The sequence below is a fragment of the Manihot esculenta genome, chromosome 16 (genome assembly GCF_001659605.2).
Source record: "Manihot esculenta cultivar AM560-2 chromosome 16, M.esculenta_v8, whole genome shotgun sequence".
Lineage (NCBI taxonomy): Eukaryota > Viridiplantae > Streptophyta > Magnoliopsida > Malpighiales > Euphorbiaceae > Manihot > Manihot esculenta.
In genome coordinates, this window is record NC_035176.2 from 2629423 (window position 1) to 2646606 (window position 17184).

Genomic DNA, 17184 nt, shown 5'->3' on the forward strand with positions numbered 1-17184 from the left:
AGTGCATTTCTCCTTCCTTTACCTTTGCACATAAAGCATATGCAAATGCAAAATCCAACACCTCATCCTCTTAGCTTTTCTTTTTCTTATGGTCTAATACTCTTTTTTTAAAAGATGCCAAATTTCTGATGATTTTACTTTTACACGTCATTTTACTTTTATACGTCAATAAACAGGTACAAATGCACCATATGTCAAAGACGTAGATATCATCCTGCCGGCTAGTCAAGCATCTGTCCCTCTTGACTAAGCAATTCTAATGGTATTAGCAGCTCATCATAACTATTTTTACAAATATTAACCTATACCCTAAATATAAATTTCAAAATTTTTGTTGAATAAAGCTTCAGGAATATAATGTTGACAAAATTACAATAAAAAAATAAATAGAAAAAAAAATTTACAGACATACTCTACATTACGTAAAACCAAACCGATGCAGCAGACCTTTATTGATTTGTCCCCTCTATGATATAACAATCCAACAATTTTGTTGCGGTTCAAACTAAATCTACAGTTGAATTCATTACTTTCTTAGCTTTCTACTAGTTGATTAGAATGTTGCATGAAAGAAAGCTCACACATTAATATAAAAACCCTTAACACATAACAAGAGTTGCACTAAATTAAATAAATTATTTAAATTAAATGGCTTAACTTTTAATAAAAGCTTCAAAAGCTTAAGTTATACAAATGAGTCAAATATTAAAATGTTACACCATATACAAAATTTAGCAATAACAGTTAAAATTTAAAGCAGATAACAGATCTCAAATGCCAATTTAATACGACTTAAGGTGGTTCTGCTTGTAACAGAGTTGGCTAAGAAACATCCATTGTGCTCACAATCAATGGAAGAGCAATTTCATAAAGGGCTGCTCAAAAGAGGTTACTAAAAGAGCAGATCAAACTTTTGAAAGCATACAGGTTCCTCGTTGCAATCTTAATCAAATCAAACAAACTACTGTTTTATTTCATTATATCATACATGCTTTCGTTGCAACTCTAGTACCCGACCACCATAAAGTGATGCTGTAATTGATAGCATAACTACACCATGGAAGATGGAAAATTAGTGATACTTTGCTGGTAATTCATACTATATAATTTTAGATAGTACATCAAAACTATGACAACATAGACAAATTCTCGGCGCCTAATAATACAAGCAATTTCACTGCAGAAACTAACAAATGCATTTAATTTTCTTTCAGTGATGGGGTCAGCCTACCGCTCTAAAACTTGAAATCCTTTTTCTTTGATTTCCCCTCCTTTTCTTGCATCTTTCGCTTCCTTTTCTTTTCATTCTGCAGCAAAATCAACAGCCAATACAATCATTGCTTAAAACTTATATGATATCAAATGGACACAGGATCTCAAGAATTGTTTTATCTAAAGCAACACCACTAGTATAACTCCAGGCAATCTAAATCATAGGATGCCTGCAAAAGATCATGAATTTGGCAAGAATGCAAAATGTAACATACCTCTGCAACCATATCACTGAAATCCTCACGTTGGCTACGCAACTTCTCCTCCTCTCTTGCTTCCTCATACCTGCCAAATTCCCAACATTATGAATACAATTAATTATAAAGAACAGTCGCATTCAAAATAGAACATTTAAAAGAGCTCCACTAACTTCGCAGGCAAAACATTGTCCAATGCATCCAATTCCTCAGGTTGTAAAGTGACATCAACTCTATCTGTTTTCTGGCCTCGAAGAAGATCAACCTGCAAAAATTTGATAAGCTTGTTAACAATCATAGATCCATGCATATTTGACCTATGATTGACCTTATGCTGTGTTCTCGAAAGGAGAGGGGGGGGGGGGGGGAATGAGAAGAAAGTGGGCTTGGAGTCCAAAAATTTGTTGGTCCCAGACCCATTTTCTCCCCCTTCTCCCAAACATAGGGTGTGAATGTGCAAGGAGAGAATATATTGATTTGGTTATTGAATTCTGCAATTAGCCCCTTCTGGAGCTGAACATACAACAGGTCCGATATTATAATTTGACCTCTGCATCCTCTTACCCTTTTGGCTGCTGACTTGTCTTGAGTGCCACTGGCAACCACATACCTAAAGGCAAAAACAATATTTTACACTCAAATGATATTGGAGAAAGTATCCAAAGAAAAATACAAAATTTCAAGAGATCAGATAACATACGTGTGTGTTGTTCCAAGTAAAGTCCCTGGAGCAATCCTCTCTTCTTTTTCTTCAAGAACCTTTGAAGGAAATAGAAAGAATCCATTAATGTCACCCAAGTGATTTCATAAAAATAGTATAGTTTCGCATGATAATACTCACTTGGTAAAGAGGCCTTTCAGGTTCCTTTCTTTGCTGCTTACGGAGGTCAATGACATCTGGTGTTTCAACACCAGTTGGTGTACTGGGAAAAGAAAAAGAAAGAAAGAAGAAAATTTGAATTTGTTAAATTACAACTTCCAACAAAAAAAATAGAACTCCTGGTTAGAGAAAACAGAATTCTGGGAGGAATGAACAGGCACATAAAGAAGCACAATCATCATATCATAATCAATAACAATAGAATAACAAATAAACAATGAATGACTAATGTTATTATGCTTAAGCACACAACAGTCCTTTGATCTACAACCAATATGCCATGACAAAGTGTTTTGGATGCATGCATCAATAGAAACATAACAATTCAAGGAATTCAACTCCACACCTTGAGAGGCTATCTACGGATTGAATGCCATCCTCCAACTCCTCTTCCTCAATCTCTTCCTCCTCTTCCTCTTCTTCCTCCTCTTCCTCTTCCTCCAAATCACCCCAATGCTTGGTTTTATCAACTGGCTCTTCCTGAAATAGTGGTTCACACCAGAAAATAAATATAAATCAGAGTTCAAAAACTTTAAGTGCCACGAAATTACAGAAACAAGTAATATAGGAAATTACCTCATAATTGGGCTGTTCTTGTTGCTGAACACCAAAAACATCTCCATACAAAGGACGACCATGCTATTCACATTACACAGAAGTAAGTAGTCACAATGAAAAATGGTCCTTCAAAGCAGATGCATAAAATGACTTGGGTGGAAAACAAATATATTATACATATTAAGAGCTCACAGAAAGCTTTAAATCCTAAAAACAATAAGTAAAATTACTTACTTCATCAACAGGAGGCTTTCCCCAGCCACCAGGATGATAACCAAAGCTAGCTCCAGGTGGAATTGGAGCATTAAGTCCAGGGATTTTCAGGTGAGGGTAAGATGGTGGAGGGCCATACCTCTGTATCATATATTCACATTTAATAAATATCAAAAAGGGAAGGAGCAAAGGGAAATCTGAAGACACATGTCTGCTAATCTGACCTGCATATTGATAAGCCAAGGAGGAGGAGCACCCTCGGGCATACCAAGAGCTTCTTTTAATTCTTGTGAAAGACTACCTGGCTTCATCTCCCTAAGCTTCACCTGCACATCAGGGGAAAACATAAATAATAAACAAATCTGAGAAAAATACATCCCAAAGTTTTCTGTTATTCTCACGTGTCTTAAATCAATTCCATATGCTAAACAAGACAGGTCACCATGAGTAGAAACATGATACTGAGTAGAAATGATACCTCAAATTCTTTTCCTTCATGATACAGGTCACCATGAGTAGTAAGTTTTGGCTTTGTTTGGTACTTAAAAAATGCATCATGGAGCACCTAAGCAACAAATCATAGATATGACAGAATTAAAAGAAAATAAGAGTAACAAGACCACGCCATGAAACAAAAAATAATCAAGGAATGTGAGAAACCTGATAATCGATATCCATTTTTCCCATCTTGGGCTGCATACGTTCACGTTGCTTCTGCTTCAACTTCTTACTATCCTCTTTTTCAATGTAAGCCTGAAAAAGAAAAAAGGAGCAAATTTTAAATGCCATTAAAAAAGTGATGTACATAAGAAACCAAGAAACAATAAAATATTGCACTAGTTTGATGCCCAATGGATGTAGATCCGCCCAAAAGACAAAAAAATTACTAATTCTGGCAGGCATACTGGCTAACAGAAGTTTTTTCTCGATTGTAAAATGGTTCCAAGATCCCACAATAGAAAGGTATGGAAAGGCATCCAATTTCCACAATTGTTACTTGCTACATCATAACTACCTGTCTGATTTTCTCAATTCCTGTTGCAGCAATGAAATCAGGAAGCTGAAAAGGTTGCTTCTCAATACCACGCTTTCCCTGCAAAACAAATCCAAGATCTGATGAGATAAATATGCATGCACACATATGTACTAGAAGCAATCAGAGCAGATCACTTTAAGAAAAAAAAGATAAAATATAATGTTAAATTTAGAAGATTCTAGCCCGAGCATTTAGCACAATGGAAAGGCATCTGAAAATTCAAAGCAGATGAATTAGCACTTCAACAATGAAAAATCCCCATATACAGCATGCATAGAGACATCATGATTGAATGGAAAAAAATCAAAATAAATTTCCAAAAAAAAATCATATGAATGTCTAACATCCCCAGCCACACTAGGAAATTATAATAAAAGAGAAATCACTCAAGGGTCCCCTTTGCCAAACACATACAAGTCCATGGCTCCATCACTGTCACAGCGGCTCCCCTGCAAGAACCACATATATACATATAAGACAAACCTCATGGACGTTATCTTCCCTCACCCTCTTCCCTAAATCTCTCATGGTGCACCACGCCCATTAATCATGCACATGTTAATCCATATTATTACTTTTACAAGGATTTTACTAACCTGCAAAAATTTCCTTTTCTGGCACCAATGCCTTGGCACAGGAACAGAATTTCTGTATGATTTCAAAAACACTAGCAACTTTGGGTCTGATGCAGTAGCATCCCATACCTGCACAGTAGATAAATGGCCAAAACAACCAAACAGTCATTATTAATCATGAATAACCAAACACAAACACAGCCAAACATTCAATAGCCATAGTTACCTCCACAACATCCGGCCTTGAGCATATCTGTTTCAGCTCTGCAATTTTCATGCGCCGCAGAAGCTGACAAAACAAAATAAACAATTATTAATTTAGTACAATGATAAATATATGAATTGCATAAACTGTAACAACTATAGCATAACATGAATTACATAAACTGAAATAACAACAAATATCATTAGAAAAAGAACCTTTTTCCTCTTGTTCGATAGGCCTTTGTCCTTCTGCTTAGTATCTTCTTCTTCCTCTTCTGAATCTGAGTCAACCTTTTTCTTTGGATCAGCATTTTGGGCAGATTCATCTTTTTTATCAGTCTCCTGTTAAGTACAATAAATGCAGGACTTAGAAACACCATTTACACACGCAAGTGACGGCTGACATCTATTATCAAAGAAATTAACCACCATACCTCAGAACCAGCAGCTTCATGAAAATTAAATTTCTCAAAGATCTTCCTGAATTCGTCATCCAATCCATCTTCTAACTCTGCCTTTTCTGGAACATACTCGACTACCACTTGCTCCAAGACCTATAAGGTCGAAAACAAAAGAATTGTACCAATAATGAGAAAAATACATTTCACGCACATTCTAATTTGACCATTTAGCCATTCAAGGAACACGCATATCATAAACCTAACCAACAAAACCATAAAACCCTAACTTGACGAATTACTGCCACGATATGACATCAAATAAGCTCAAACAAATTCTTCATCCATTCAAGTAATGACGTGCATATAACAACATTAACAAATAAAGAACAAAAACCCTAAAGATCTACACTACCTGTTGATGATCGGAGTTCTCCTTAGCTTCGTCACCGTTGTCATCGTCACTTTCGTTGCCGTGAGCGGTATCATCGAGAGACTGAGAGGCAGCCTTCTTGTTCTTCTTCTGCTTGCGCCTGCGACGGCGCCTTTCGCTCTCTCGGGACTTCTTGGCGGTGGCGTTGTTAGAGGTAGGGTTAGATGTGGCCAGATCTCCACTAGAGACGACGCCGTTCTGGTAAGGCAGAGTTTCGGCGGTCATTATTATTCCGGAACTGCCCGGTGTAGCTGATATCCGTGAAGAAGGAAATGAATTAAATGGGGTTTTGTGTGAAGAGATACGAGTGGCTACGGCTAATCGGCTGCGGCAAATCGCGCTTGTATTGGATCTTTATCACGTGAGAGGCAGTTGTTGGGCCTTTGGCCCATATTTCCAGACAAATAATACTGGGCCTAAGGCCCGATTACAAGATGGGTGCTGAATACAGAAAGGCAAACCATACGCCTATCAGCTTAAGGTGAAGGGAAAATTATTCATATTTCTGTATTTTTAAGAATATTTATTGATTAATTTATATTTTAAAATCATTTGATTAATACATCGTTGTTTTTTATAAACTCAAACTATTTAACTGTTTTTTATTATATGAATCTTTATGAATTTTATGTAAAACAATATCCGATCATTATTATTTTAATTTAAAATTAATTAAATTTATATAAATAAAAATATAATCTCTATTTTATCATATAAAAAATAATTGCTACTCTATTCATTATTACTTTTATTTTTTAAATTATAATTTTTATGATAATTTATCTATTAGTTTATTAATACAGTTATATTAATATATATTAAAAATAAAATTTATAAATTATTAAACTGATCAAATTTAAATTAATAATTTTTGGAAAAGAAGAAAGATATAAGAAAGTAGAATATTATATGAAAACAAAAATAAATTTATTTGTATATAGAGAGATAAAATATTATAAAAAGATCTTGGCAATTACACAATTATTCACATTAGATTTGATTTTCTAATTTTTCCTTATTAAATGCCGACGTCCGTCCATTGCAGTAACTCTGCCCACCGACGCCGAGGGGCGAGGAGGGACGCGGTCGTTGTCATCAGCTTACCAAAACGCAAAACTCCCACCAAATAGGTGGACCCGTGAGGTGACGTGGCATTAAGTGGTTGGCTAATAATAAGAAACAGTACCATTCAAAACTGTCGCTTTTGACACTTTTCGTCCAGGAATGTGGCGTTGCCTTGCTTCCTGCGTACTGACACTTGGAAACAAAGAGGAAAATAGGTCCCACATTACAAGCGTGGGCCCCACCTTCAAGCTCTGACTTTGACCTCTAATTCTTGTCTGATTCTTGTCCTCCATTTTTCATCGTCTCTTATTTCTTTTCCAAAGATAGTCTTCTCTGTTCCTTCGTTGCCAGATTTGAGAAGTAGAATATATCCACAGAGAGAAACCGGAAGGTTTTTGGTTTCTCTTCTCTCTGCAACCTGAAGAATAAAGAGAGGAGACAGAGAGACCCAGATATACAAAAGAAAGGAAAATTGGAAACCAGAGAGATGGGGGTGCAGGAAAGTGGGAATGGAGTTGGGGACAAGCACAAGTACAGGAGGATGGATTTTGACGCTGCAGAGGACGTTTTTTTGTTGTCAAGTAATGCTCAATGCCAAGAGGATGTTTTCAAGAGGAGAAGAGATGTGCAGAAATTTGTTTTTGCCTGTGCCGTTTTTGCCTCTCTCAATTCTGTGCTTATGGGTTATGGTTAGTATTTTGACATCTCTCTATCTTTCTTTCTCCATTTTCAATTTAATCTCTTGCCCATGTGTTGAATCTGCTAATTTTTCAATAACCATGCTGGCATTATCAGTTCTGTTGCGTGTATATGTGTTCCTCCATTTTTGTTATTTGGAAGGAGGAGTTTTACGTTTTCACCTAATTTGTTTATTAGTTAAAACATTTTGGTTGCCGCCCTCCATGTAATTCTTAGGCTTGTTTGGATTTTTTTTCCCTCTCTCAATATTACTAAGGAGAGGGAAAAAGATGTGAGAATTTGAACTTTGACCTATTGGACTGTTTAGTTATTAATTAGAAATGCGTGGGAATTTTTGAGAAAATGATTGTGATGGAGTGCAGAATTGCAAATGAACTTGTTTGACCGTAAGATATGGATTTTTGTTTATCAAGGTAATGGAAAAAGAATTGGTTATTACTTGGTTGGGAAGGAAAATACCCATATAGGAATGGTGCAGGCATTTTATCATATAGTGAAAGAGCATGGTAATTTCTAGTTTGTGTTATGATTCAGTTAGATGCAAATGTAGAATCAATTGTATCTTTAATCAAAATAACATTACTGTAGAGGAAAATGTGTCCTTGTACTGCAGAAAAAGCTTGAATTTAGATTGGAAATGCAAGTGGAAGTGAATGGATAAGTGTTATATATATACATATTTATTCATTTAGGACAGTATAATAATGGCTTTTGTCATTGAAGATGGTCGTTTGAGCCTTTTTTTTTTTCAGTACTGATTGAAAATGTGCACTGCTTGTTCTGCAGATATGGGTGTTATGAGTGGAGCAATTTTGTTCATTGAACAAGATCTCCAGATATCAGAGGTACAACAAGAAGTTCTTGTTGGAATTTTAGCCATAATTTCGCTTCTTGGTAGCTTAGTTGGAGGCAAAACATCAGATGCCATTGGTCGAAAGTGGACTATAGCATTAGCAGCCATTGTTTTTCAGACAGGGGCAGCTATAATGACTTTTGCCCCTTCCTTTGAAATTCTAATGATAGGCAGGCTCTTGGCTGGAATAGGGATAGGCTTTGGGGTCATGATTGCACCAGTGTACATAGCAGAGATATCACCTACTGTTGCCAGAGGATACCTTACCTCCTTTCCTGAAATTTTTATAAATTTCGGAATCCTTCTAGGATATGTTTCAAACTATGCCTTTTCAGGACTTCCAGTGCATATAAATTGGAGGGTGATGCTTGGTGTGGGAATACTTCCCTCAGTGTTCATGGGTTTTGCACTGTTTGTGATTCCTGAATCCCCAAGGTGGTTGGTGATGCAAAATAGGGTTGAAGAAGCTAGAAAAGTGCTGTCAAAGACAAATGAAAATGAAAGTGAAGTGGAGCAAAGATTGGCAGAGATACGAATGGCTGCTGGGTTTGCTAATGCGGAGAAATATGAAACAAAAGCTGTTTGGCATGAAATATTATATCCTTCTCCTGCAGTTCGACAGATGCTTATTACTGGTTGTGGAATCCAGTTTTTCCAACAAGTTACAGGTATTGATGCTACAGTGTATTATAGCCCCACAATCTTTATGGATGCTGGAATCAAGGACAACACTCAGATTCTTGCTGCAACTGTTGCTGTTGGTTTTACTAAAACCATATTCATTTTGGTAGCTACATTTCTCATTGACAGGTTGGGCAGAAGACCTTTGCTTTTTGTAAGCACAGTTGGGATGACGATCAGCTTACTTGTTTTGAGTCTGTCGTTATCTTTTACTGGGGATGGAAAGCTTGGAATTGGGTTGGCAATTTTATCAGTTTGTGCAAATGTAGCTTTCTTCTCTATAGGACTCGGCCCTATTTGTTGGGTTGTGTCATCTGAAATCTTCCCTCTAAGGCTTCGAGCACAGGCATCTGCTCTTGGGGCAGTAGGAAGTAGAGTTAGTAGTGGTGTGGTTTCTATGTCTTTCCTCTCAGTATCTCGTGTAATCACAGTAGGAGGAACTTTCTTCATCTTTTCAGTGATTTCAGCTATTTCTGCTCTTTTTGTCCATACATGTATTCCAGAAACAAAAGGCAAGTCTTTGGAGCAAATTGAAATGATGTTTCAAAACGAGGGAGAGTGGCAAAGAGGGGAGGTTGAATTGGGAAATTTAGAAAGACTGGTGCAAAAGTAATGAGCAGGTAGTGTTCTTTGAGGGTGCTTGTTATTATAGACCAATTCAAGTGATGGGTGATTTTCACACATCTTGTGAATGCTATACACTTCAAAATCATTAAACATTCTTTGGAAAATTGCAAGTGTTCCATGAATGGTAGTTGTACGCTGACAGAACAAGAAGCCTTTGGCAAAAGAAGCTTGAAATCATGGCAGCTTGATGTGCATATTTGATCCATTTTTATCTGGTTTCTTGATTGTGGAGATTGAGCATGTATTTGGTTGATTAATTCATTTAGATTTGTAGGGATAAGTTACCTAGTCTGCTGCTCCTACACGTGCAATTATGCAAATGTCCAGAAAAGATGTTGGTCTAACATCCACCTCAGGAAGACAACTGGAGAAGATAAATCTTTACAACAGTGGATTGTTGAACTCAACAGCTGTAACTCTTGAGACAATATATATTCATCATTTTTCAAACAGGATATTTAGGGATGTACAAGCAATTTTAATATAAATAATATGTTAACTGTCTGAAATCCTTCCATTTCTCTTCAAATTAGAGAGACATTTTGAGTTAAACGAAGTGAATTTGGAAAATTACTCCTTCTTTTCTCTCTTTTCTCCTCTATTTATTGACTAAATAAGAAAAATGTTAGAATTTCAATTTCTCTTCTCTTTCCTCAATTCAAATAAAGAATAAGCGATATTTATCATCTGGTTCGTAGGTTCGCAGTCCCTTTTGTTTGGTGTTTTCTTTTGATACTTGAGATGGGTTGGATTTTCTTACATGCTTTCTTAAATTTTTATTTTTGGCTAGATTTTACTATGTAAAAAATCAAAATACATAGAATACATCTCATAAAAATTAAAAAAATTACTATTTAATTTTTATGATACATATAAATTCATTAGTTGGTATTTTGATAACATTTTAAAAAATCTAATAATTAGTCATTCTATTAATTTTAATTATTAAATATTTTATTATTTAATTTTTATAATTTTAAAAAATTTATTAATTAATATCTCATATTTTAAAAAAGTGTATTAATTAATCCTATATAATAAAAATATTTTAAATTTTTTTACAATACTTGATAGTTAAAATTAATTGAATAGCTAACTAGTAAATTTTTTAAAACGTTAAAAATATTTTAATATATTTTTTAAAATAAAAAAATTAATTAGAAAATTTTTTCACAACATAAAAATTAAATATTTTTTTTTAAACTATTATAAAACGAAAGATGTATTCTGCGTTATAATATTCATAACAAAATAAATAGCACGTTGTATGGAATTGTGCTTAGACCAGCTTTGAATATGAAGTGAGCATTCGATCGATTCAATTTAAAATCAAATTAAACTAAATAAATTAAAATTTGAGTATTTTTAAATATCAAACCGAACTGATTTTGATCAAAAATTAAATTGAACTGAACTGGTCTAATTCGATTCGATTCTATTCAGTTTGATCGGTTTCATTTTTAATAAATTTTTTATTTTTTACACTTTATATTTAATATTTTAAAATTTAATTATAATATTTTAACCTTAATATGATCTAATCTCTTTATATTATTGAAAATAATATATTTTTATCACTAATTAATTCGATTCAATTTTTTTATCAAAATCGAACCGAATCGAAATAATTGAAATTTTCAAAATTAAAAACCGAATCAAATCAAATCAAAATAAATAAAAAATCAAACTGAATTTTTAAATTAATTCAATTCGATCGATTTTTTCAATTTAAATCAAATATTACTCATATAAATGCATATATTAGGCATTATATAACATACTCGCAAAATAAATGCTATAGATGTTACATCCAGTGTTATAATAATGGATGGTATTAGTAATTACTGCATATAAATGCTATAGACGTTACATCGAGTGTTATAATAATGAATAGTATTAATAATAACTGCATCGGTTAGAGATTATTATATTATTTTGTTTTATAATTTTTATTTATTTTATTTTTTATATATATTAAAATTAATTTTTTAATTATATTTATTTTAAAAATATTAAATTTTAAAATAAATTACCATTTAATCTCTTTAATATTAAAATACTCAATTTTTCTATTTTAAAAAATACATTAAAATATTTTTTATATTTCAAAAAATTTATTAATTAATGTCTCGTTAACTATCGTAAAAAAATTTAAAATACTCTTATTTAAAAAGACTAATTAATAAAAATTTAAATAATTAATTAATAATTTTTTTAAAATTATAAAAATTAAATAATAAAATATTTAATTAATTAAGTAAGAGACTTTCTAATAAATATTTTAAAATGTCAATAACATTTAATATATTTTTTAAAATAAAAAAAAACAACTAGTGATTTTTTTGGATATTAAGATTAAATAGTATTTTTTTAAAATTTTATTAAATATTAAAAGATATTTTTAAAAAGTTTTAAAAATAAAATAAAATAAAATAGAAATATAATAATTAATTTATATATTATTATAATAAAAAAATAATAATAATTTTAAGACAAGTAAAATATATTTTTAATGTAGCAACTAAATTCTAAAATATGTGGGCATAAGAACAGCCAAGTTCTCTTGGGCGCCATTCTAAAATTTAATAAAAATCAGATGTTAGTTTTTCTTGTTTTAATAAGAAAAAATATTTAAATATTTTATTTTATTAATAAATAATTTTTTAATAAATTTACAGTTAGCAAACAATAAATTAAAGAAATCAACTAAATTTAAATCATTACAAATATTAAAAGCACAGAACTTTTATTTTGAACAGTGATTTATGAAAAGAAACTTATGTGTTTTAATTACAAGAATTTAAATTTTAAATAAATATTTTTTTCAATATTATTTAAAATAAAGTTTGTATTAAAAAAATATTTTTTTGACCTTTTAACTTTTAACCTAGAAGGATTAGCTTGCATAAGTCATGAATTAACTAATTAATTACAATTTTAGAGAAGATAGATCACAAAAATTTCATGTGCTAAACCTCCTTAATTAGATAACCACTTCAGTATTCGGTTCAAAATAAAAAAATTCACGAATTAATTTAAAATTTTAATTTAATTTTTTATTTATTTTAGTTTGGTTTAAACTTTAATTTCAAAATTTTCAGTTTAATTTGATTTTAATAAAAAAAATTAAAAAAATCAAATCGATTAATAATAATAATATATTATTTTTAATAATATGGAAATTAGATTATATTAAAATATTTTAATTAAATTTTAAAATATTAAAAATAATATATAAAAATAATAAATTTATTAAAAATTCACACGATCAAATCAAATCGAATTGAATTGAATCAAATCGGTTTGATTCGATTTAATTTCTAACTAAAATTGATTCGGTTCGTTTTTCATAAATACTAAAATTTTAATTTTTAATTTATTCAATTTAATTCAATTTTAAACCGAATCGATTGAATGATCAACTCGTCCCAAATATTTAAATACATATCAGTTATCAGTCTTTTTCTCCTAAAAAAATGTTTTTTTTAAAAAAAGTCAAAATTATCAAACCCACATAAGCAAGCAAACATATTTTATTGCTAAAAATCAAAATTATCAAACCCACATAAGCAAGCAAAGATATTTTATTGCTCTATCCATTGACTAAAATATGAAAATATTCTATTTAAAATTACTATTTAATTTTTATAAAAAATTTATTATTAAAATATTTCAAATATTTTAAAAAATTTATTAATTAGTCTCTCCATTATTTTAGAGATGAGTATTTCATCAATTCGATTTATAATCGAACCATATCGAAAATTAAAATTTTAGTATTTATAAAAATCAAACTAAATCGATTTTGATCAAAAACTGAATTAAATCTAACTGATCCGATTCAATTCAATTTAATTAATTTAAATTTTTAATAATTTTTTTATTTTTTACATTTTATTTTTAATATTTTAAAATTTAATTAAAATATTTTAACTCTAATATGATTTAATTTTTATATATTATTAAAAATAATATATTATTATTAATTAATTAAATATTTTTAATTTTTTATGATAAAAACCGAATCAAATAAAAAATAATCAAAATTTTTAAAATTAAAAATCAAATCAAATCAAAATGAATAAAAAAGTGAACCGAATTTTCAAATTAATTTAATTCAATCGATTTTTTCAAATAATACTATTTTAACCGTTAAATATTTTACTATTTATTTTCAAATTAGTCCATTACTTAATTTAATAAAAATCCTATTAATTAGACATTTAATTTTCGGGTATTTTAAATTTTTTTATAATTTTTTTTGAAAGTGATTTTTTTATAAAATTTAATAGCTAATTTTAAAATGTTAAAAATTCATGATGAATTGGGTCGAAATAATTTTTTTTATTATTTTATATATATAAATAGAACATAGAAACATAAAAAGAGGCAATTTTTCTTTCATTTTCTATTGTATTGTAATGAAATCAAACTTGAAGAATTGCAGAAGATACAAGAATCCATCATTAGATGATTGATGATGCTTCCATTTTCAACTTTAAGATTTCTACTCTGCTTGTTCCAGAGATGAACTGCTAAGCTTTCTCTTCTTATCTGCTCAAGCTTTCTATGCAACCATTTGGAATGCAGCTTATCTCCAGGCTTCTTGAACAGACTTGTAATTCTACTCCAATTGACTGGATAGAAAGCATATGGGGGCAAAATAGTAAAATCAATTCCAGCCCTACCATTGACTCTTGAAACAACTCTAGAAACTAGATAAGGACCATTATACCCCCACTTGTTTCCATTGAATGTGAGTGAAAATTCTTCAATGAATTTGAAGAGCAAAGGATGATTCTTATCAAAAATCAACACAGCATTGTTCAATCTGCTCCAATTCCCAGTTTCAAGATCAATGGTTTGTGCTCCAATGACATTCCTCAATTTCTCAAAACTTTTCAAAACTATAACATCTGTGTCTATGTAAACACCACCAAATTTGTATAACAATGCAAGCCTAAGCAAATTTGAGAGATTTTGACCTAAAGAAATCTCTCCAGGATCAACATTTCCTTTGTTTAATTCATGAAACCATGATTCTGCTGGAGTGTTCTTGAATATGTAATCAAAATCAGGCTTAACTGCAAGAACTTTGAACCCTTTATCCAAACATGGCCTTAAGGAAATGCTTCCCTTTTTAGAATCCATGGAATTGGAAACAATAGCCAAACAAGCATTTGGGTGAGACTTGAATAAACTCTCTATAGCAAACATCTCTCTATCACCAAATGAATCCAAAGAAGAAATCCAAGTCATGAAGAATCGAATCTTACATGTAGAACTCCCAAAGAATGTCCTTATTCTTGACGAAAACTGCTTTGATTTGGATCCATGTCTGAGAATTTTGATCACAGCTCTGTGTTTGTGCATTTTCTTTGGCCTTGAAACTGAAGAATTGTTAATGGGTATCGTTGGTTTTGGCAAAATGGGAAAGTGGGTCTTCAAAATGAGTGGTGGATTTTCTTCTTTTACTGCATATATCAGTGAAGAAGAAAGCTTTTTCAATGATTTTCCTGCTGGATTTTCCTGGGAAAAATTAGCATGCTCCTGATGGGATTTGGGTGGAATGGGAAAACGAACGTAGAACACAGAGGAGCCATTGTAGATCAAAAGAAGAAACAAAATAAGAGCAAGAAGAGAAGTAGGCAAGCAAGAGAGCAAGGCAAAGATGGATTTTTTGAAGTTGTGTGCATGTTGAATAAAGAGAAGGAAAGTCTGAGAAACTTTGATGATTAAATACATATTGTGAGTGTTTGGTGCTTTAATGGCTAAAATGGATTCTTGGATTTTGCTTTCTGGTTCATTGTGGATTGGTGAGAAGCTTAGCAGAGACACCGAGAGAAGAGAGAGGAGGGATGTCAATGGAGAAGGTGGCAAAATATGCTAGAAGAGAACTGGTTGTGCATTGACATTGGGAATGGGAATCATAAACAAATATCAATTGGTGAGCTCTTCTGCTTCATAATAGTACAACTACAATAATTTATATGGTATAATAAATTAATAAAAAATAAATAATTATATAAATATAATTTAATAATAAATGAGTGAATCCTAAAATTATAATAATTAATTCATAATTATCTATTTTTTATTATTTTATTGTATGATATAGATAATTTTATATGGTACAATTGTATTACTATTTTTTTTTTTTTTTACCATGGCTAGCCTTTATATGCCACTTCACATTTTACCCATTTTAAAAAGAATGGTTGGTCTTCATCTTTGGAAATTTACTAGTGATTTTGTCGCATGAACTAGAAACTACCACAAGTTCTGGGAGGCTAAGGATGGATTACTGCTGAGGCTGTTCTTCATGAGTTTTGCTTTGGAATTGTTTGTTTTTTCTGCTCTTATGGCTATGTGGATGAACAATCTTTGAGTTTTGTTTTGGTTTTTTTTTTTGTGGTTTGGTGTTTTTTTTTCCCTAAAAAAAAAAACAAACGTTAGGTTTGAGGTGTGAATGTTGTTGTTTTTGAGTTTTGTTATTTATTTATTTATTTATTCTAATTCTAATATATTATCAAACTATTAAATTAAATTATTATGTAGAAAAGGAAATGGATTTGAATTGGGGATGGATCAAATGAAAATAAATATATTTTTATAAAGCAAAGGGATTATTATTTTGATTTTTTTAATAGGAAACCGAAAAATTAGAGACTTAAATCTAAGGGAATTATATATATAAAAACTAAGTTATATGCTTTTTTTTTTTTCAACAACGGAACCAATTCATATTGTTTTTTTTTTGTTTTGTTTTTTTGAAATGGCCAATTCATATTGTTATAATTATTATTATTATTTGAATAAAAAGAAGTGTTGCCTAAGGCATGTATTAAATGGTCATAGCCCAATCGAGGTACGCCACGAAATGTATACCTTCTATATTATATCTCAGGCAGTTCAATATATATATAGCTCAGCAAATTGTTTTAGCATATTATGTAAGCTTTTTATTTTGCTGTCAGGCTTTGCTTTTGACTTTCATTTTCTTTTTTAAAATGAGGACATGAAAGCTGAGTCTCATAATACCTCATAATTTCTTCATTTAGATAATTGCTTATTTTTAATTATTCAATTTTAATTTATATCAATATATTGTTAAGAAAAAAAAAATTATCTTTTAATTTTTTTATAAAAATTTATTAATTAATCTTTTAATTTAATTAAAATTATTAATTAATTTTTTTATTAATTTTAACAATTAAATAATATAAAAAAAATTAAAATAATCATTAAATATTATAAAAAAATTTAAAATGCCATCAATAAAAATATTCTCTCTTTTATTTTATTTATTTAAATAGAAAAAAAATAAATATGGAATGAAAATAAAATTATTTTTATCTTATTTGAGAAGGTATAAAACTAAAAGAGCAAAGAAAATTATAATTAATTTATAATTCTATCCTATATATTAATAGAAAAAAAGAAATGACTTCAAAGGTAATTTTATAATTTTGAATTTTGATATATAAAGTACA

General features: G+C 30.6%; 3 protein-coding genes across 3 annotated transcripts; 1 reads left to right on the forward strand and 2 right to left on the reverse strand.

The window, feature by feature from the left end:
• Positions 1-943: 943 nt before the first annotated feature.
• LOC110603854 (splicing factor 3B subunit 2) lies at positions 944-6100 on the reverse strand. The gene is made up of 18 exons (XM_021741804.2): positions 5749-6100; positions 5370-5489; positions 5152-5277; positions 4958-5020; positions 4753-4860; positions 4136-4213; positions 3781-3873; positions 3599-3685; positions 3345-3446; positions 3142-3261; positions 2926-2988; positions 2696-2829; positions 2311-2392; positions 2170-2228; positions 2034-2079; positions 1643-1734; positions 1488-1557; positions 944-1307 (listed from the first exon to the last, which is right to left on the reverse strand). The coding sequence occupies exons 1-18, from the start codon at positions 5989-5991 to the stop codon at positions 1236-1238; spliced, it is 1758 nt and encodes a 585-aa protein (XP_021597496.1). The 5' UTR covers positions 5992-6100; the 3' UTR covers positions 944-1235.
• A 1175-nt stretch (positions 6101-7275) lies between these two features.
• On the forward strand, positions 7276-10148 carry LOC110604269 (probable polyol transporter 4). The gene is made up of 2 exons (XM_021742432.2): positions 7276-7520; positions 8317-10148. The coding sequence occupies exons 1-2, from the start codon at positions 7319-7321 to the stop codon at positions 9675-9677; spliced, it is 1563 nt and encodes a 520-aa protein (XP_021598124.1). The 5' UTR covers positions 7276-7318; the 3' UTR covers positions 9678-10148.
• Positions 10149-14025: 3877 nt separating this feature from the next.
• Positions 14026-15635, reverse strand: LOC110604274 (uncharacterized protein At4g19900). Its single transcript, XM_021742439.2, has one exon. It carries the CDS (start codon positions 15434-15436, stop codon positions 14093-14095), a length of 1344 nt encoding a protein of 447 aa, XP_021598131.1. The 5' UTR covers positions 15437-15635; the 3' UTR covers positions 14026-14092.
• Between the last annotated feature and the right edge of the window lie 1549 nt (positions 15636-17184).

What these genes read in the sequence shown, in the direction of transcription:
- LOC110603854 (XM_021741804.2), bottom strand. Translation starts at nt 5,991, where the DNA reads ATGACCGCCGAAACTCTGCCTTACCAGAACGGCGTCGTCTCTAGTGGA. An exon ending in ATGAAGCTGCTGGTTCTGAG is followed by an intron (nt 5,278 to 5,369) that starts GTATGGTGGTTA and finishes TGTACTTAACAG; the next exon opens with GAGACTGATAAAAAAGATGA. An exon ending in GAAAGCCTCCTGTTGATGAA is followed by an intron (nt 2,989 to 3,141) that starts GTAAGTAATTTT and finishes TAATGTGAATAG; the next exon opens with CATGGTCGTCCTTTGTATGG.
- LOC110604269 (XM_021742432.2), top strand. Translation starts at nt 7,319, where the DNA reads ATGGGGGTGCAGGAAAGTGGGAATGGAGTTGGGGACAAGCACAAGTAC. An exon ending in TTCTGTGCTTATGGGTTATG is followed by an intron (nt 7,521 to 8,316) that starts GTTAGTATTTTG and finishes CTTGTTCTGCAG; the next exon opens with ATATGGGTGTTATGAGTGGA.
- LOC110604274 (XM_021742439.2), bottom strand. Translation starts at nt 15,436, where the DNA reads ATGTATTTAATCATCAAAGTTTCTCAGACTTTCCTTCTCTTTATTCAA.